Source organism: Podarcis bocagei (assembly GCF_964188305.1).
Source record: "Podarcis bocagei genome assembly, chromosome: 3".
In the NCBI taxonomy this organism is placed as follows: domain Eukaryota; kingdom Metazoa; phylum Chordata; class Lepidosauria; order Squamata; family Lacertidae; genus Podarcis; species Podarcis bocagei.
In genome coordinates, this window is record NC_138127.1 from 82649759 (window position 1) to 82669045 (window position 19287).

Sequence of the window (19287 nt, forward strand, 5' to 3'; positions counted from 1 at the left end):
CTACAACTCCCATCATCCCTGAGCTCTGGCCTTGCTAGCTAGGGGTGATGGGAGTTGTAGTTCAACTACATCTGGGGACCCACAGGTTGAGAAAGGCTCAGCTAGATGGACCAGTGGTGCCAAGTAGTGCTTAGCATGAGCGGAATAACTTTCACTTTCCCAGTGTGACTTCCCCCTCTGGAGCAGATTTGGGAATGGTGCATGTGGGGGGAAGTACCCTTGCCCTAGCCCCAGTCCTTACGCAAGCGCAAAAATATGGTAGGGTCCTTCCCAAAAGTTCCTAAGTCCCCACCATCACATTGAACTCAGTTTTACTTGATTTGCAGTCATGCTCTAACTTCAGTTACTGAATAGTTAAAACTATAGTTTTCTTTCTTGCTAACTATTCTAGGTTGAAGTCTGTACAGTGTACGCTTGTGTGAGAAGTAACGAAACACAAATTACAACGGTGGAAGATGAGCCAAAAGAGCTATCGGCACCACGGATTCACGTCCTCGGTCCACGGTATTGAAGTGTCTTTGTTTGTCTTAAAACCAAAAGAACCTGTGGAGATAAAAGAAACAGAAAATGATTTTGTGCTTTTCAGCCTGTAAAACGATTGTTGTTTGCTCATAGTGTCAAAGATAAGAAGAAATAGTGCAATTAACTTATGAAGATGCCTTCTACATTGGTCTATCTATGCTAGCATTTCCTAACTGTCTGGAAGTCTCTCTTTGTGGATCTCTGGATCAAGTGAGGCTTAGTATAGAAGTTTCCATTGACATTAATGGCCACTTTTATTTATTTTTTACTAAGCTGAATAGCCACGTTGGGTGGCGGGGGATGGGGACGGGACAGTGAAGATAATGGCAATATTTTGGTGAGGGTTACAGCTAGGGAGCCACACACACTAGGATCCCAGCAACAAGCACAACCATGCCCCATGCCTGTAATTAATTTAAGAAAAACAAGCTATGTGCTTTACATGCAGCGTGTACATGTAAAGAACACTCTATCAACAAGTAAGAGTTATTTCCCAGCTCTGTAACCTGAGATCTTTCATTCAGAAGAGATTGAACCTGTAGCTCCCTCCGTGTATATTTATGGTCCGGTGCGTAGATCAGGCTCGCTGCTGAAGTCCTTCCTCTTCCTGAGGGGAAGGGGGTGGGCAACAGGGATGTGATGGAGGGGCAGTGCATTTCCACACCCTCCCATCATTGAATGGGAGGCTACAATGCCTGAACAAAGATCTAGGTATATTTGATCTTGTATTCTCTTTTCCATCTATTTCTTATGGAGAATTCCCACAAAAAGGAAATGGTTGCCAGACTTGGAAAAACAGCTGAATACTGACAAATGCCGTCATTCTTTTCCTAAAAAGATCCAGGAGTGCCAGCGTGGCCAGAAGAGAGGTTGTAACTAATGGCTGCCCATTGCCAAGACATTTATCAAAATTACGGCAACAATAAAGTAGTTAGCCTCCTGCGTGCTTGTTATTGTTGATGTGGTTTTATTACACTTCTGGCAGAGATTGGTGCTTAGCTTGTTTCTTGTGAGTGGGAGAAGCGTCTCTTTTGAATAACTACAATCTGACACCTAAATCTTCGGAAATATGCTAACAAAACGGATCTACACATGCAGTATTTCAAAGAAACTTCTGTTTTCTCTTTGTACATTTCCTCTGAATTCTGTTATTTGTCTGTGCAAAGTGTAACTGCTAGGTGAAATTAAGCTTGCTATTTTTCTGTCACATAAACATGTCTAGTCAAAGCTTGTTTGATGATAAGAACTCAATTCTGGAAATCATCCCTCTCCCCACCCCTGACTTTCACTCATGTATGCTTTTGTCTGAAGTATGGAAAACACTTATGCATGTCTCTGTTATTATATACAAACTAAAAATGTCATAACATACAAATGCAAGAAGATCAGAAATACCTTGCAGATTTTATAATCTGCTGAGCCAGAAACAGACTTTCTCCATTGCCTTCCCTTACATGTCATATTATCATCAGTTGTTCCCATATCCCAAAAGAATACTAACTACTGATCGATTGCCCGGACATGTCTGGCTGTGGCCTACACGTGCCCCGGGTAGTTCATTTATTTGCCACGGTGGATTTGCTAGAGTGGAATTTAATCAATAGCTAATTCATTAATTCTGGTCCTTGAGTATGTAGGGACCATGCAGTATAAAAATGGCTGGCTGGCTTCAACTTTGATTGAAATATGACAAACACTACAGCTGGCAGTTTCAGTAGGTGCTGGCCTGCATACGAATTTTTCTTATTTATCCTCCATCAAGGAATAGGTTCAAGGGGAAAATAACAGATTGTATAAACAAGGAGACATTTTAATACATATCTGCCAATGGGGAAAAGGTATGATTTCTATGAGAGAGCCACATGGGAGGAGGGCAATGCAACTCACATTCTGCAACATGATTTTATTAGAATTATTATAGCTCTTCCTCTTTTGTTGCATGTGTGTATTTTTGAGGATTGGGGAGCAAGTGGGCGGTGACTTTTAAGAACTATTTTAAGGCTATATCATTATTGTTTTTACATACATTTGGTTTAAATGTGTTCTCACAATACATTAGGCCATGGCAATCTCACCAAGTTGTGACCCATCAAGCAGCCAAATGCAACCTGTGACATGTATCCAATTTTAACTATTCCTCTCAGGCAGCAAGCAAGAGCAGGAATTTTCTCGAGACCCTCATACACTGTCAGACATAACCTGGGATATAAGTTGTGGGATATAAGTTGTGCAAGTTCTGCAGAAACTGTTATTAACTACCCAACTTGTTCAGTGTCTTTGGGATGATAGCCACTTATTGTAATGGAAAGCTAATCTCTTCTAGCAGCTTAGCCAATGTTTTTCATGGAACTTTGAAGTGTCAGGCATAGCCCTACTGGCTTTAGCCCAAACGTAGCAGAGTTTTCCTGCACAGCGAAGAAGCTAGTTGCGGCAGTAATGACTAGTCAGCTAGACTCAGAAGAACTATTTACAGGATTTATTAAAAGGAAAAATAAAACCAGCAGAGTTTCTGCATACAAATAAAAGCAAAATAAATCCTTCCTTCCTTTCTCTCTCTCAAAACCATACACAGCACTTCTAACTCCTAACACACCTCACACCAAACTGTGCTAGCAATCCCTTGATAACAGAGTTGAGTGCTGCTCGTTAACCAATCAGAGTGAGTAGTTTCTAGGTCAAGCAGACCTGGGCTTTCTGCCAAGAGTAAATTGACACCAGCTTGAGTTAATTGGTGAAGCTAGAATCTGCAAGTTTCCCACGAGAACCAATTAACAGAAACTGAAACCGAAACTGAACACCCCCTCACAGATTCTGCTGAACAATTAACACCAAATACACCTATGTAGGAGATTATTTTTCCAGCAAACCTAAACCCTTGCACATTCGCTTGTTCTTTATCTTTGCCAATGGTTTAGTTAACACATCTGCTACATTTTCTTCACTTGACACATAAGTACAGGTGATTACATTGTCTTGTACACAGCAACGTACATTTTGGTATTTTACAGAGATATGTTTGGAACGCGATTTGAAACCCTCTGTTTTACTTAATGTTATACAAGCTTGATTATCAATGTAAACTTGTACTGGTTCTCCACAATTTACATTTAAATCTGTTAACAAATGCTTGAAATAAATCACCTCGTTGCACAATTCACTCAATGCGGCATACTCTGATTCCGTTGATGACACACTTACAACGTCTTGCTTGCGAGACCGCCAGCTGATTAAAGCTCCACCGACCATTATAACTAGTCCTGTGACAGATTTTCTATCTGGCAAATTTCCCCAGTCACTATCACAGTAGCAACTCAACATTTCGTCCTCTGAAGAATTTAATTGTAACATATAGCCAATTGTCTGTTTGAGATACCTCAGAACTTGTTTTACCCCTTTCCAGGCATTTAGTGTGGGTTTTGAGACCAATCTACTTAATATGCCTACTGCATAGCTAATATCAGGTCTGGACCACTGTGCTATATACAATAAACTTCCAATTACAGAGTGATATACATCAGGATGTTCAAATTCAGGACTCTCATCTGTATGAAGTGTTTTTATGAAACCTGGATCCATAGGCACCACTGCCCCTTTGCAATCCTGCATCCTGTATGTAGTCAGTAGTTGCTTAACTTTGTTCTGCTGACTAATTAGGCAGCTGCCATCTTGGGCCCAGCACACTTCCAACCCTAGATATGTCCTAACCGGGCCTAAGTCTTTCGTACACCCACCTGCAGCCTACAATCTTTGCCCCCTCAGGCGCTGCTACTGGTGTAAAAACCTTGTGCTCATTCAGAGAGGACATCTCTTCCTCCATTGCCTGTTTCCAGAGCTCTGCCTCCTCTTTTGGTAACTTTAACACCTCCTGAAAACTCTTGGGTTCTGCACTTACACTAAACACATTTGCAGTATCAGGAGAAAAACGCACTGGAGGCACTCCTTTGTTTTGTCTTTTAGATCTTCTGGGAGAAAATTTTTCTTCTGACCCACTTTCCTCCTCAGAACTATGACCTCTCTTTTGTTGCTTAGCAACAGGTCTCTGGCTAATTCCACTTTCTTGAGAGCTCTTATCTGAACTTTCCTCCCCCTCAGACTCTGATTCTCTGTGTCTACCTTCAGAGTCATGAAGCTCCTGGGAAGGTTCAAACCAAACCTCAGTATTGGCATGTAGTCTCTCCCAGCCACTATGTTCACAAAAACTGGCATTCCTGGAGATCACAATGCCATTTGTCCCTTCAGCAAAGCGGAAACCTTTTCCCAGCTCCTGGTAACCCACAAACACTAACTGTTTGGTCTTAGGATCTCCCTTCTTTCTCATTTGTTTTGGAATTAATACCCAGGCTTTTGATCCAAACACATGCAAATGGTCAATTTTGGGTTTTTTCTGAAACAATTTAAAGTACGGGGTTGTACCTATTGTTTGATGAAAGAGCCTATTTTGGAGATAACACGCGGTGAGCATGCTCTCCCCCCAATAAGACATGGGCAAATCAGCATCATCAAGCATGGCAAACATCATATCTTGTAAAGATCTGTTTTTTCGCTCTGCAACGCCATTCTCCTCTGGGGAAAAAACGTTCGTTTTTCTATGCCCAATGCCACGCTTTTGTAACCAATCTCTAAAAGCATTTGACATAAATTCGCCACCTCTGTCCGTCTGTATCCTTTTGAGTTTAACAGACAGAAATCTTTCCACAGATGCCACCCAGCCTTTAAACTTAGTGAACACGTCACCCTTATTCTTCATGGGAAAAACCCAAGAATAACGCGTGGCGTCATCCACAATTGTTAGTGAAAAACGCGATCCACCCCTGCTTACAGCAAATGGACCAATTACGTCCATGTGAACCAGCTGTAGCGGTGACTCACTGACTCTGTCACTTCTGGGGTAAGAGACTCTGTGGGTTTTAACCTTTTTACAAACATTACAATCAAGGTACTTGTTACAACTCTTTAAATTACCCCCATCAGCCAATTCAGACATTTTTAGTACACTTTTCCAGCAAGCATGCCCCATTTTCCTATGCAATAAGTGCACACAGTTGTCATGTATAGCTTTGTTATTCACTGCAGGCTGAGATTTACTGACTACTGCTGCAACTTGAGATCCTGCTTTAAGCCAAAACAAGCCTCCCTCTGACTTAGCAGTGCCTAAAATCTCACCAGCCTTCTTAATAATGCAACTGTCTCCTTCAAAATGCACTTTAAACCCAGCTTTCAGCAAACAATCTACAGACATCAGATTGCTCCTTAATGACGGCACACAAAGTACATTTTGCAGGCATTCACGAAGACAAGGAACAAAAACTGCACCCCCCGAAATCACTTCGGAAGTACTTCCGTCTGCTAGAGCCACCTGGCTGCGCCGTGCTGAGTTCTTGGAAACAAACAATTCATCTGAATTCACGATGTGGCGAGACGCTCCCGAATCGACCACCCAGACCGCTTGTTTCTCATCAGCAATCTTGACCTCGCCGGTCACCAGCTGAGCCGACTGTTTTCGTTTGAAGAATTTCTTTTTACGCTGCTGCTGCTGCTGATCTCGTCTCTGCTCCTGCACCGGCAACTGAGACTTGACCAACTCCGGACATTGTCGTTTTAGATGCGCTGAAGACCCACATCGGAAACAACGCCTAACAGCAAACGCTGACTCCTCACCAGTACGCTGCTTTTGCTCCACCTCTGGCACGGCATGAGAACTCCCTCCAAACCGCCCACCTGTAGAAACCTCTGCAGCCACCGACCTTTCTTGCCTCTTCTGCCATTCTTCAATCAAACGCCCAGTAACGTAACTGACTGATAAATCACGCTCCTGCATGCCTTCTAGAGACAAAACTAAATTATCCCAGCTTTCCGGGAGAGAACTCAAAATAATAGCCACCTTCTCCTGCTGGTCTAACGCACAGTCTCTTTCCTGTAGCGCAGCAAACTTTAACTGTAAACTGTGTAGGTGTTCCTGCATTGTAACCCCAGGCTGTAACATTGCCTTGTACAATGCCTTGCGAATGAACAGCTTGGAAACCGCTGTCTCACGCACATGGAGTTCTTTAAGTGCTTGCCACACACCTCTAGCTGTCTTGATTCCCCTCACATACGGCAACTGGGAATCTTCCAGCCCCAAGACAATTGTGGCCCTTGCTCTTTGGTCTTTATCGAGGTCTTCATCATCAGGCTTCGTAGGAAACTTACTCACCACTTGCCAGAGACGATCCCTCTGCAGCACTGCCTGCATGCGTTCCGACCACAGCAAGTAATTGGAGTCATTCAGACGCTCAAAAGCCATCTGAACTGGTTGTGAGGCCATCTTGAGAGCGATGTCCCTGGAACCCGGAACCAGCTACTCACGACCACCGAGAGAGAGAACAGGAACCACAGCACCCAGCACTCACACGCTGCAACTGTTGTCCTTGCGTCCGCTGCGTCACCAGCTCACCACGGTCAGGAACCAGCCAGGAACAACAACTTCTGGAACTACTGGAACCAACGCCGTTGATGCTGACACCACCGCAACTCAGGCTGGCAGCACAATGCCCATAACCTCATGGAACTTTGAAGTGTCAGGCATAGCCCTACTGGCTTTAGCCCAAACGTAGCAGAGTTTTCCTGCACAGCGAAGAAGCTAGTTGCGGCAGTAATGACTAGTCAGCTAGACTCAGAAGAACTATTTACAGGATTTATTAAAAGGAAAAATAAAACCAGCAGAGTTTCTGCATACAAATAAAAGCAAAATAAATCCTTCCTTCCTTTCTCTCTCTCAAAACCATACACAGCACTTCTAACTCCTAACACACCTCACACCAAACTGTGCTAGCAATCCCTTGATAACAGAGTTGAGTGCTGCTCGTTAACCAATCAGAGTGAGTAGTTTCTAGGTCAAGCAGACCTGGGCTTTCTGCCAAGAGTAAATTGACACCAGCTTGAGTTAATTGGTGAAGCTAGAATCTGCAAGTTTCCCACGAGAACCAATTAACAGAAACTGAAACCGAAACTGAACAGTTTTGTGGTAATGAAAGATGTCCAGCGGGCATCGCTTGTATCAGAAGGACCTTTTGTGCAGTTCTGGCTCAGTCTTGATTCAGTTGGTGAGTCAAAGGCCCAATTCAAACAACCTTGTATGAACCTGTCGTTCGCCCATGGAGTCCCATCAGTAGCAATTAAACAAAGAAGCCAGATAACATTTCCAGGCAAAGTGGAGACTTTAAAAGTGAGGTGGGGACTTTAAAAGTGAGGACTCAGAATGGAGATGATCTGGTGGTTTCTGGAAGCATAAAAGTGCAAGCACGAAATTCACAAACCATTGGAGATAAAAATTAACTGCTACTTTTTTCTTCTTCATAAGATTCTACTTTTTTTTTGTCTGTTCATATATCACACCATAATAAGAGTCTGCTGGATCAGGCCAGTGGCTCATCTAGTCCAGCATCCTGTTCTCACAGTGGCCACCCAGATGCCTATGGGAAACCTGCAAGCAGGACCCAAGCACAAAGCACTCCTGTGGTTTCCAGCAACTGATATTCAGAAGCACGACTGCATCCAACAATGGAGGCAGAGCATGACTATCTTGAGGGGTAGCCATGGGTAGCCTTTTCTTCCATGAATTTGTCCAGTCCTCTTTTAAAGCCATACAAGTTGGTGGCCATCACTGCCTCCTGGGGGAGCACATTCCATAGTTTAAATATGTGCTGTGCGAATAAGCACTTCCTTTTATCCATCCTGATAAATTTCATCTTGTAAAAAAAGATTAAGAACAAAAACAAGGAGCACCGTGTCAAAAGCAGTCTATGCTTAAATACTGTTTACTACATATTTGCTTAGCTCCGAAATAATATACACTAAGATGTATATCCAGCCTTCAAATAATTTTAAGGGTCTTTCTTTCTTTCTTTCTTTCTTTCCTCTATATGTTTGTCAGTAATGTCATTTGTATGTAAGGATATATATTTTTTGCCTTGAGTAGAATATGCAGTGAATATAAAATAGACTTTCACAGACTATGGCATTAATTCAGCAAGTCAGATGGAGATTTCAGAATAATAATGGTGACTCTACAAGTAACCTGTGAAGTTATCCCTTCACAGGTGACATTAATCCTTCCTCTACATATTGTTATTGTTATACATTCCTCTGTTTATACCTCAAGGTGGTGAAATAATAGTTCACTGTGTTATTTTTATTCTGTAAAAATGTCAAAGTTTATCTCAGCTGCTGCTATCTGAATGTAACCATCTCACTTTAAATGAATGCTAATTTACAATGTCACCAAGTATTCTGACAGTAGTCATGTAATTGGGCTTTAACATTCTTTAAAATGTATGTTGGGAATAACATATGATAAGTGCATGATCCTACTAGAGTGAAGCACTAGTAAGTCCATCTTTCTAATAGGAAATATTTAAGCATGTGCCTAAGTCTTAATTGAACTTATAGAACTCAAAAGAACCTGTCTTTGCCTGGTTTGTGTCCATATTTTATAATGCTACAGTCTGGTTTTGTGGACACTTATAGCAGACAGCATTTAGCTCCGCCTATTAGTTGAGTGAATATGGCAACAGAGATGATCAGGTCTGCAGAACCTACAGGAAGGGTCACAGTGCAGTGGTTTGCCTGCAGAAGTTGCAACTTCAGTGCCCAGCACCCCAGCTCCTGCCAAGCTCACAGTTCGAAAGCATACCAGTGTGAGTAGATAGGTACCATTGCAGCGGAAAGGTAAACAGTGTTTCCATGCACTCTGGCTTCAGTCACAGTGTCTCATTGTGCCAGAAGCGGTTTAGTCATGCTGGCCATATGACCTGGAAAGCCATCTGTGGACAAACGCTAGCTCCCTCACCCTGAAAGCGGAGATGAGTGCCGCACCCCATAGTTGAATTCGACTGGACTTAACCACCCAGGGGTCCTTTACCTTTACCTGTTCTTGTTGAAAGTCCTGTCTGTCATAGAATCATAGAATGGTAGAGTTGGAAGGGACCATGCGAACCATCTAGTCCAACTCCCTGCAATGCAGGAATATGCAGTTGCCCCATATGGGGATCAAACTTGCCCTGCCCTGGTACTCCTGAGAATCAGAAATTTATAAGAAGTTCAAATTTTGCTTTTGACTATCAAACACATGCTTTGTAGCAATTTGATATATTAATATATCATTCTATGGTACCAAAAGAAAGGTTTGTTTTTTAAGACATTGAAAACACTTGAGAATAATGGTTACACTGAAGCAGTGCTCTGTCTGTTTGAGGTATTTCTATTTAAATACCACTTTTCAGGTGGATCTCTCAAATTGGTTAGCAAAATATCACTCCAACAATGATTTACCTTAGCCAGAGCTTTGCAACTCAAAGCTCCGTTGCAGCAATGTTAAAAGGACACCTGTATGGATTTCAGTTTCAGCAACAGCTAAATGGAACTCACATATCTTATGAGTTGTCTTACACATTAATGATTTTTGTTGCTCTAGGTCACTTCAGATTAACTGGGCATCACCAGGACAACCAAATGGCATCATCCTAGGATATGATCTGTTACGCAAAGCTCAGCGACGGTGCACTGTGCCACAGCAGCTATCAAAACATCAGGGTGGAATGGCATGTCTGTCCTTGCAATGTGATATCCATGAAAATATCTGTGGAGGCCTGTGCTATAACCCACAGTTTAAGGTAACATCAATTAACCTGCTGGTGAACCTGCTTTTATATTAAGATCTACTGAGTGAGTTCCACCTTCAGAGCCGAGGAGACTCATGATTGAATACAGGGGCTTTTCAGTTGTCCAACCGCACTCTGTAACTCACTCACCAGCAAAAGTTTAGTATATGAGCTAAGGAGAAAATTAGGAGTTTGAAAGTCCGTAGCCATGGTGACTTATATATTACAAGAACCAACCCAGGGGTACCCTGTGCATTCCTATCCCCTATTGCACACTCTGTCCTTGAGGGCTGAGCTATTCAACAGAACTTAGGGGCTCTCCAGACTGGTGTCTTATTGTGTGTGTATTCTGCAGTGTATTCTTGACACAATAATAGTGCATTAGTAATGGAGGGATAGCCAAAGCCGCAAGAAGCACAGTCAGATTTCAAAACAACCTTAAGAGATTGGAGAACTAGGCCCAAGCTAACAAAATGAATTTCAATAGGGACAAATGTCAGGTTCTACACTTAGGCAGGAAGAACCAGCTGCACAAATATAAGATGGGGGACACCTGGCTTGACAGTATTGCATATGAAAAGGATCTAGGGGTCTTATTAGACTACAGGCTTAATATGAGTCAGCAGTGTGACGCAGCAACAGCAGTAAAAAAACAACTACAGTGGTGCCTCGCAAGACGAAAAGAATCCGTTCTGTGATTCTCTTCGTCTAGTGGTTTTTTCGTCTTGCGAAGCAAGCCCATTGACGGATTAGCGGATTAGCGCTATTAGTGCTATTAGCGGCTTTTAGCGGCTTATCGGCTTATCGGATCAGCTGATAAGCGGCTTAGTGGCTTAGAAAAAGGGGGGGAAAGGGGGGGAAACCGCAGGAACTCGCAAGACATTTTCGTCTTGCGAAGCAAGCCCATAGGAAATTCGTTTTGCGAAGCACCTCCAAAAGGGAAAACTCTTTCGTCTAGCGAGTTTTCCGTCTTGCGAGACATTCGTCTTGCGGGGCACCACTGTAATGCTGTTCTAGGCTTCATCAACAGAAGTATCATGTCTAGATCCAGAGAAGTACTAGTATCACTCTTTGGTCTTGCTCAGACCATATCTGGAATACTGTGTCCAATTCTGGGTGCCACAATTTAAGGAGGATATTGACAAGCTGGAACGTATGCAGAGGAGGGCAACCAAGATGAACAAGGGTCTGGAAACCAAGCCTTATTAGGAATGATTGAGAGAGTTGAGTATCTTTAGCCTAGAAAAGGGGAGACCGAAAGGAGATGTGATAGCCATCTTCAAATATCTAAAGGGCTGTCACATGGAAGATGGAGCAAGCTTGTTTTCTCCTCTGGAGGTAGAACACAAATGAATGGCTTGAGATAAAGAAAGGAGATTCAGACTAAACATCAGGAAGAACGATGGTAAGAGCTGTTTGACAGTGGAACAGACTCCCTTGGGAGGTTGTAGACTCTCCTTCCTTGGAGGTTTTTAAGCAGGATGGCTATCTGTCATGGATGCTTTAGTTGAGATTAATTGCATTGCAGGGGGTTGGACTAGATGATCCTTGGGGTCCCTTCCAACTATGAGATTTTATGATTTATTCTACTTTAGTTGGTTCTGGGACGCTTCCCTGATGCTGCCACATTACTTCTGTCTGGAGGGGATATAGCACAACAAAAAAGTGGGGAAAAGATAAACAAGAACATTTGTGGTATAAAAAGTTATGCGATTTCAACAGGAGGTTATGGGATAAGTCATTGACTGAAAATGAAATGGGGCCGCCCCAAAACCTTTGCAGTCACAAACATCACAAGCACAAATCATCATGAAGGTGCAAAAAGGAGGACATCTGGAGGAGCCCATGATGTCCTGTTTACACACATATCCATAGCATTGATTTGCATGCTGCAGCTATGTGATTGTGATGCTTGCGTTACAGTGGAATTAAATTGTGCTGCCGTATTATGGGTTGCATGGTGCCAGCATATGCCATCACAACTGATAACCTTGCAGTACTGAAGCTTGAGCCAATGTTTCTATATGCTTCAATTACAGTGAATCCATAGTAACTGACTGCTTTTAGATACACATCTGTTTCCAACAGTCTTGTGCTACCTATATTATTATTTTTTTTAAAAAGCTGACAGTAAAAAGTATGAGGAGATGCTTATACAGCTTCCTCTGGTGCATTTTATTCTTATCATTTATCATAATCTGCATGGCAAATATTAGTTTATTGGGATGATTAGATGCCTTTTTGGAGACTTACTTGGTTGAATGATTTGATGCCACTTTACAGCAAATCCATTTAGTTTCAGCTACAAGTGGGTGGTTGTTTACGTGACAATGATGAGCAACTCTGAATGTGGGCCTATCGTGCTTTGTCAGAAATATTTTTAAATTATGGTCATTTGCAGATTAATGGTCATATTAGTTGCAGTTTAGGAGTGGGATCAATAATGTAGTCAGAGAGTAGGAGTCTGTACACAGTTTTTTATTGACAAATGAGGTAGAAAACTCTTAGTTTGAAGGTAAGATTTAATGTAATGAAATAATGTCCCTATTTGTCAACAGCATCATCACACATGCAATGACAGCATGTATTCATAAGATCGCTGTCAGACAAGACAGCAATTAGGAAAGTGAGTTATCTGAGTGATTCACATCAAAATATAAATTACAGCAGCTGACACAGCCTTAGCTATGTGTTGCATTTAGCACTGGGAAAGTTTAGCCCTTTATTGTCTCACCTGTAAGGTTCAAATATGCATTACTGCATTTTTGAGAATCATTCCCAGTATAAGTTTTTTGTTTGTTTTTTTATTTAGTGAACTTAGTACCTTTATAGTTTGTTACCAGCTGAGAAAGAAAACACGAAGGGAAATATATATTTCTGTACAGACCAGGAATATGAATATGAAACTGCAGTTTTAGTGATGTAAAGGGCTGTAGTTTTATAGATTTAAAATTTAAGTGTAAAAGGTTCTGCCATGAGTTGAGTTCTTATTCTTAACTCATCCCATCTCTAGTGCAGGTATTAACACACTTTGGACCAGGCAGCACAGGCACCTTGCTCCCATTTAGAGTGGTCCCACTCTTGCTCAGAGACCATAATGAATTGCACCATCCGGCTCCCCATAACTCACACATCTATCCATGTTCTGAAGAAGGCATGGCCCCCAAGGGTGAGGCAGGCACTAAAGGGATTCTACTTCCTGTCCTCCTTAAAAGTCGTGGAGCACTCTTTTCATGTGCTATATTAGGGGTAGCCAACATGGTGCCCTCCAGATGTCATGGACTACAATTATAGTCATTACTGAGGCTGGTGGGAACTGTAACCCAAAAGAATTGGAGCGCACCACGGTGGCTGCATCCTGCTTTAAAGGATGCCTTAGGCTTCTCACCAGCTTCCCATCTCTTTTTACCTTTAATCACACTGACCTTGTCAATTGTAACATATTTAACCAAATGCATGAAGAAATTAATCAGATTTACTGATAAATCAAGCTGCCTCCCATGGTAGTACAGAATAGGTTCCCCTGGAATAGGCTTTTGTGTCATGGGTCAGGAGTCAGCTTCACCTGCTGAATAGCAACCTGAAGTGGGAGCAGGGGGAGTTACTCCACCTGCAACTGATCAGCCTTCAAGGACACAGAGGAGTAGGCACTGATGAGAACCAGCTGGCTTCAGCCTTCTTAAACAGAGCTCTCAGCAGCAGACAGATTCTGGAAACAACACCTGTGGTTCCCTACTTTGTACTTCCTGCTCTCTGTCTGGGCCCTTGGTTTGTGATCATTGGATTTCCTGACCTCTGGATTGTCTGACCACATGGTTTGCTGTTTGCAGAACCCTTGGAATTGATTTGACTTTGTATGCTGATTCTGCCAGGTGTATCTTGGAGACTCTTCTCTTTGTTTGACCTCATGCTCCACCAAGCTCTACACACTGTTGCTTGGCAGCAGGGCGACAACACTTTTGCCCCCAAGAAATCAGTTTTTAGGCTGGTTTCCAAGACTACACTAAGCAGGGGACTTCTGCTGCAGGAAAAAGCAGTCTTTGTGTGCCGGGGGTATTTGTCCTTCAGAAGCAATTTTTGTGTGTCCAGTTCTTCTAAGGAGAGGGCCAGCACAATAACCTTTATCTGGGCCAGATTATAAACCACACCAGAGAAGAATCTGAGGAGTTCCAAGGGTCATAATTTGAGATGGCCTCTCTGTTAGCCTCTCTGTTCGTCGACTACACTTAATACAAGCTGATATGGTGGGTAGTGAAAGGAGGATCATTGAGAGCCTTGACTGAAGACATTGCAGGTGGCTTTGTCTATAAATTATTTGAAAGCTAAATTATCCTGCTATGAGCCACCTTCAGAGGGTTGTGCCCTGAAAGTTCTCCAGATAGTCAGCCAGACAGGCAGGTGCTAGAAGAGAGTTGCTTTCTTAACTTACAATGTTTCAGAACAGAAAAAGCCTGCAAGGAGGAACAAATGAATGCCATGATGAGAAAGGTAAGTATCCAAGTGTATCAATACCATACAGTGCCATTTGATATCTGTAGTGCAAGAAATTCACTAAGAAAAAGACTATAATGGGATTTTAAAAAAAAAAACATTCATTGGGTCCAGCTCAGCTGTGATCATCTTCATCTTAAAAGTGAGCTATGCTCTTTCTGAAAATCAAGAGCGAAACATCTCTTTCCCTTTCCTTCTCCTTTATCTAGGACACAGTATGGCCCTTATACTATCTGGTTCATGTTTTACTTCCACTGTGCTTCAGCATTGGGCACAAGAACTTATGTCAGTAGAGTGCCTTCCGAAATGTTTTATCCAATATTGGATCTGCCTTTTGCCTGTTGCCTTTAGCAAAATAAAAGCAAAATATAAAAATAAACAAAGTTTATTCTGCATTACCTTTACAGCCCTTCATAAAGGATCTGTACAGTGTTGACAAGGACTTGTTGCCACAGTGCAGCAGAGTCTTCAAACCATGATTCTTCCATTACGTATTTCATCTTGAGTGCTGATTTAAAGGAAGAGAGTGCAAGCAAATCTATGAATTTAGCATCTTAAAAGTTTAGTGTATGAGCATGTCGTTAATTAATTAAAAAGTGTAACTAATCCCAAACTGCAATTCACTCAAGGCCAAGAGGTACCAAAGAAAGTGATAGAAGGAAACACAATCTTAGGTGTTAATAAGGTGCTTTTAAAATAAGAGAATATGTTTATCGGTGAAAGTCACCAAAAGAAACCAATTAATATTCTGGATGATAAGCATCTTATATGGCATCCTTCTGTGGGTAGGGTTAGTCAAAACTGTAGCATTCACATTCTGTTTCCACTAAGATAAAGTTTTCAGATCTTGGCTTCATAAAATTTAAATGTTTATCATACACTGTAATCCAGAACCTTAAAAAGTAAAGCAACCATTTCAGTTACAGTCCTTGGAAATGTAGGTCTAACCAACTCCAGTATGCATCTTCAAAGTTGAACTGAGTGAAACACATAAGGGAACCTAAGGTTATACCACTATATAGGTTGATAAGTTTATTGTTTTGCCTTGGGTATGTGTTTTTGGTATGTGGATTTTAATGCTCAAGTAAGTTATGCTAGAGACTAATGTCCTTCAATTAGCTGCTGAATTAATGTGGATTGGCAACACACTATGCAAATAACCTCATTATTTATTTATTTATTACATTTGTTTCCCACATTTCCTCCAAAGAGTTTAAGGTGGCACACACGCTTTCCCACTTGTCCATTTTATCCTTAAAACAGCCTTGTGAGGTAGGTTAGTCTAAAAGAGTGTGACTGGCCCAAGGTCACCTAATGGCCTTCATGGCTGAGTGGGGATTTGAACCCTGGAATGCCAGACTCTAGTCCAACTCTCTAGCCACTTCCTCACATTATCTTATTACTTTAATTATGATCCAAGTCAAAAGAACATTTGTTTCCATTTGTGGGAGTTTGAGCGTGGTAAGTGGGTCTTGTGGATGTTCTGACATCGCATGCTGAAAATTCACTCACAACCCGTGGCTTTCAAAGTTGTAGGGCAGGATCCAGGCAATTGTATTTAGAGCACAATGCAGGACACCTGAAGACAATCCAACCTACTTGCAAAATTTGAGGAAATTTGGGAGAAGCAACCAGTGCAGTGAAAGGATCTTCAAGTGGGAATTAGAAGTATGCTTTAGTGCAATGACCCGGGCCACTTCTAGTAACCCAAGCTGCTTGTACTGGCCCACCAGGTCTGTCAAAATTGGGTACCTTGACCAGGATTAAAAGGTGGGGCATCTCAGCTGGTAGGGCTTGAGGCTTTTAATCTCAAGGTTGTGGGTTCAAGCCCCACATTGGGCAAAAGAATCCTGCATTGCAGGGGGTGAACTAGATGACCCTTGTCCATTCTCCCAACTATAATTCTGTCAGATGAAGGTCCTGGGTTTTGCAACTCATGCTATGAGTAGGCATGATTATGTATCATAACATGTCTTTAGTTGGTCTCAGAATAAGATTTCCTCCATTTGTGCTTTTTTGTCCAACCCACAAACTGCAGCTCCTTAAAATACCAGGGAGCGGTGTGATTTAAAACAAATTCTACCTGCATCCCTAATTCCTATTAATCTAGGTAGAACTAAGTCAGGTCCATTGTATGGACTATAATTAGGTAATGAAATATTTTCTATTAGGTAGGATAGCACATATATGGCCCTATGCCTGATTACACCATCCACAGTTGCTGTTCCTAAATAAAATAGGATGAGATAATACTGACCTTATGAGAACCCTGGCTGCTTCTGCACCTAAATAAAGGAGGATGAGATAATGATGATCATTACCAATTTCTGTATGTTGGCTTTTTTCCCCTTCCAGAATATGACACAATCCTGACATTACTTGAATGCATTCTGTTTTATGGGCTGATAATGCATATCCTCTGGGCTTCATACCAATGCAAATAGTAACTGTCTTAAAATGCTGCCAAAAATGCTATTTTGCGATTTACAACATGTTGCAGATGATGTTACGGAGCTATGTAATAGTATAGTGAAGCATGCAAATGTTGGCTAGCTGGATAAATGAGCTTCAGCATTGTGTTGAGTAGGAGCAAATTGGTAAGCTCCTTCTTAGGCACATAGTGACAGCTACTTTTAACAAAAGGTTGTCTCAGGAAAGCATGACCAAATTCCCCATGGAGAACTTGATGACACAGTCTATCCTTGCAGAAAACTATTCCTCAGTTGGATGGGAGAGGTTCCTAACATGTTTGTTTATGCCATTACAAGTCAAGTTGCAAGACAATATCAGGCTGATCCGAATTACCCTAATCAGAAATGCAACATCTATCCAAAAGTGTCCAAATGCCATGCTTGGAAGGGAACTGCTCAATATGTTTGTGAGAGAGGCAGACCTGTTCAGTCTCTAACATAAGAATATGACAGGAGCCTCCTGAATCAGGCCATTGGTCCATCTAGTCCAGTATTGTCTTCTCACAGTGGCCAACCAGATGCTGGAGGTTGAACCTGAGATCTTCTACAGAGCAGATTCTCTGCCACTCAGCTGTGTCCCTTCCACAGTTTCATTTTCAGTCTGATCTTGTTTCCTTAGTATGGAGGTGCATTATCATATCCCCAAGCGTGAAGATAAATTTCCCCTGAATTTGTAGCAGGGGAGGAAAATATCTCCCACCAACCCCAAGACAAAGGTGTCTCTTCTATACTTCTCAGATCTTTAAAACAGAATTTTGTTTAATAATTGTCTTGTAGCGAGGCAGACGCTCTAGTAACAGTAATTCCTAGCAAGTAAGTATACAAATACACATAGGATGGAATAAATTAACACCAGTGCAAACTTGCAGTGCATAAACCAAACAGGATTATAGTTATAGTCATACGCACATTTGCTAGAGACAGGAGTACCGCATTTTTCCATGTATAAGATGATGCTTTTTGCTAAAAAAAATTAGGCAAGCAGGAGATTGTCAGCGGCGATTGGGTGGGTGATTGGTGGCTGTGGCAAGGCCTGCTGGCAATTGGCTGTGGCTTCGGCAATTGGGCAGGCGATTGGCAGCTGCAGCAAGTGGGCGGGAGGGCTGTTGGTGGCGGCGAGCAGGCATACAATTGCCGGCTGCGGTGAGGTGTGCAGTTGGCAGTGACTGTGGCAAGCGATCAGCATTGGCGGGTGAGCGATTGGCGGAAGTGACCTCCCCTACCCTCCCAAAAAGCTAGACAACTTTATTTCTTAAATATTGGGTTTTTAAAAATAGGGTTGTCTTATACATGGGGGCGTCTTATACACGGAAGTATACAGTATGTCTTATTGAACTCAGTGGGACTTATTTCCAAGTGCAGTATTACAATAACTCAAAATAAGTGGGTAAAGTACTGTTGTTTCACTGGACAAAAAGAGGTCCCAAATGTGAAGTCGGGGTTCTGAATTTTAATGCATCCAAATGAGTAAGATTTGAATCTTACTCATTTGGATACTTTAAAATTCAGAATTTGGACAATGGGGTCATTTCCAGCTCTGGTTTCCCTGCCATTTCAGGGAAAACTCCCCCCCCCCTCCATTTCTGTCAATCTGTGATAAAGGAATCAGGGGAATATGTGAGTTGCTTTGTTTTACCGATTGACCGCATAAAAAGCTCAGCTTCATAAACTGTGTTAATTTCTGTAATTTTCTTTATCTTCCACTTAGTTTGATTGTTAGCATTTTCACCTGTTTAAAAGTAATTACAGAAGGAAATGTGAAAGTCATAGTATCATTGCCCTGCATGCTCAGAAGAACTCAATGGGGCTAATCACGTGAATAATGTTAGTGCCTAAAGGAATAACGGTACTGAACCATAGCAAGCCCGTGTATGCACTAGTTAATAGGTTTCCACTAATACAGATAAGTCGCTGTTGCACCATCAATCTGCCAAAGTATAGATAAAGATTTTCTTGCTGCCATACATTTCAATTAAACTTACGAGCTGATGGCTGTATGTGAGGCCGAGCCACAGAAGGCTTGTACTTAAGAATCTGATCTCACCTGGGCTTAGATAGACTGACGGTTGAATTATAGATATAGACATTTAAGGGAGGGGGTGTGGAATAAAAAAAGAAAAGGATTCATCTTTGCCATTAGAAAGTTAATCCTCACCTTCAAAATG

At 42.0% G+C, this 19287-nt stretch overlaps 1 protein-coding gene across 5 annotated transcripts in view; it reads left to right on the forward strand.

Annotated features, from left to right (window-relative positions):
• Positions 1–19287, forward strand: part of USH2A (usherin) — a 457494-nt gene that overhangs the window by 318043 nt on the left and 120164 nt on the right. For all 5 annotated transcript variants that reach the window (XM_081185934.1, XM_081185935.1, XM_081185936.1 and 2 more), the window contains exons 47-48: positions 392–504; positions 9974–10172. In XM_081185934.1, the coding sequence (XP_081042060.1) occupies positions 392–504; positions 9974–10172 (312 nt within the window). The remainder of the gene's footprint in view (positions 1–391; positions 505–9973; positions 10173–19287) is intronic.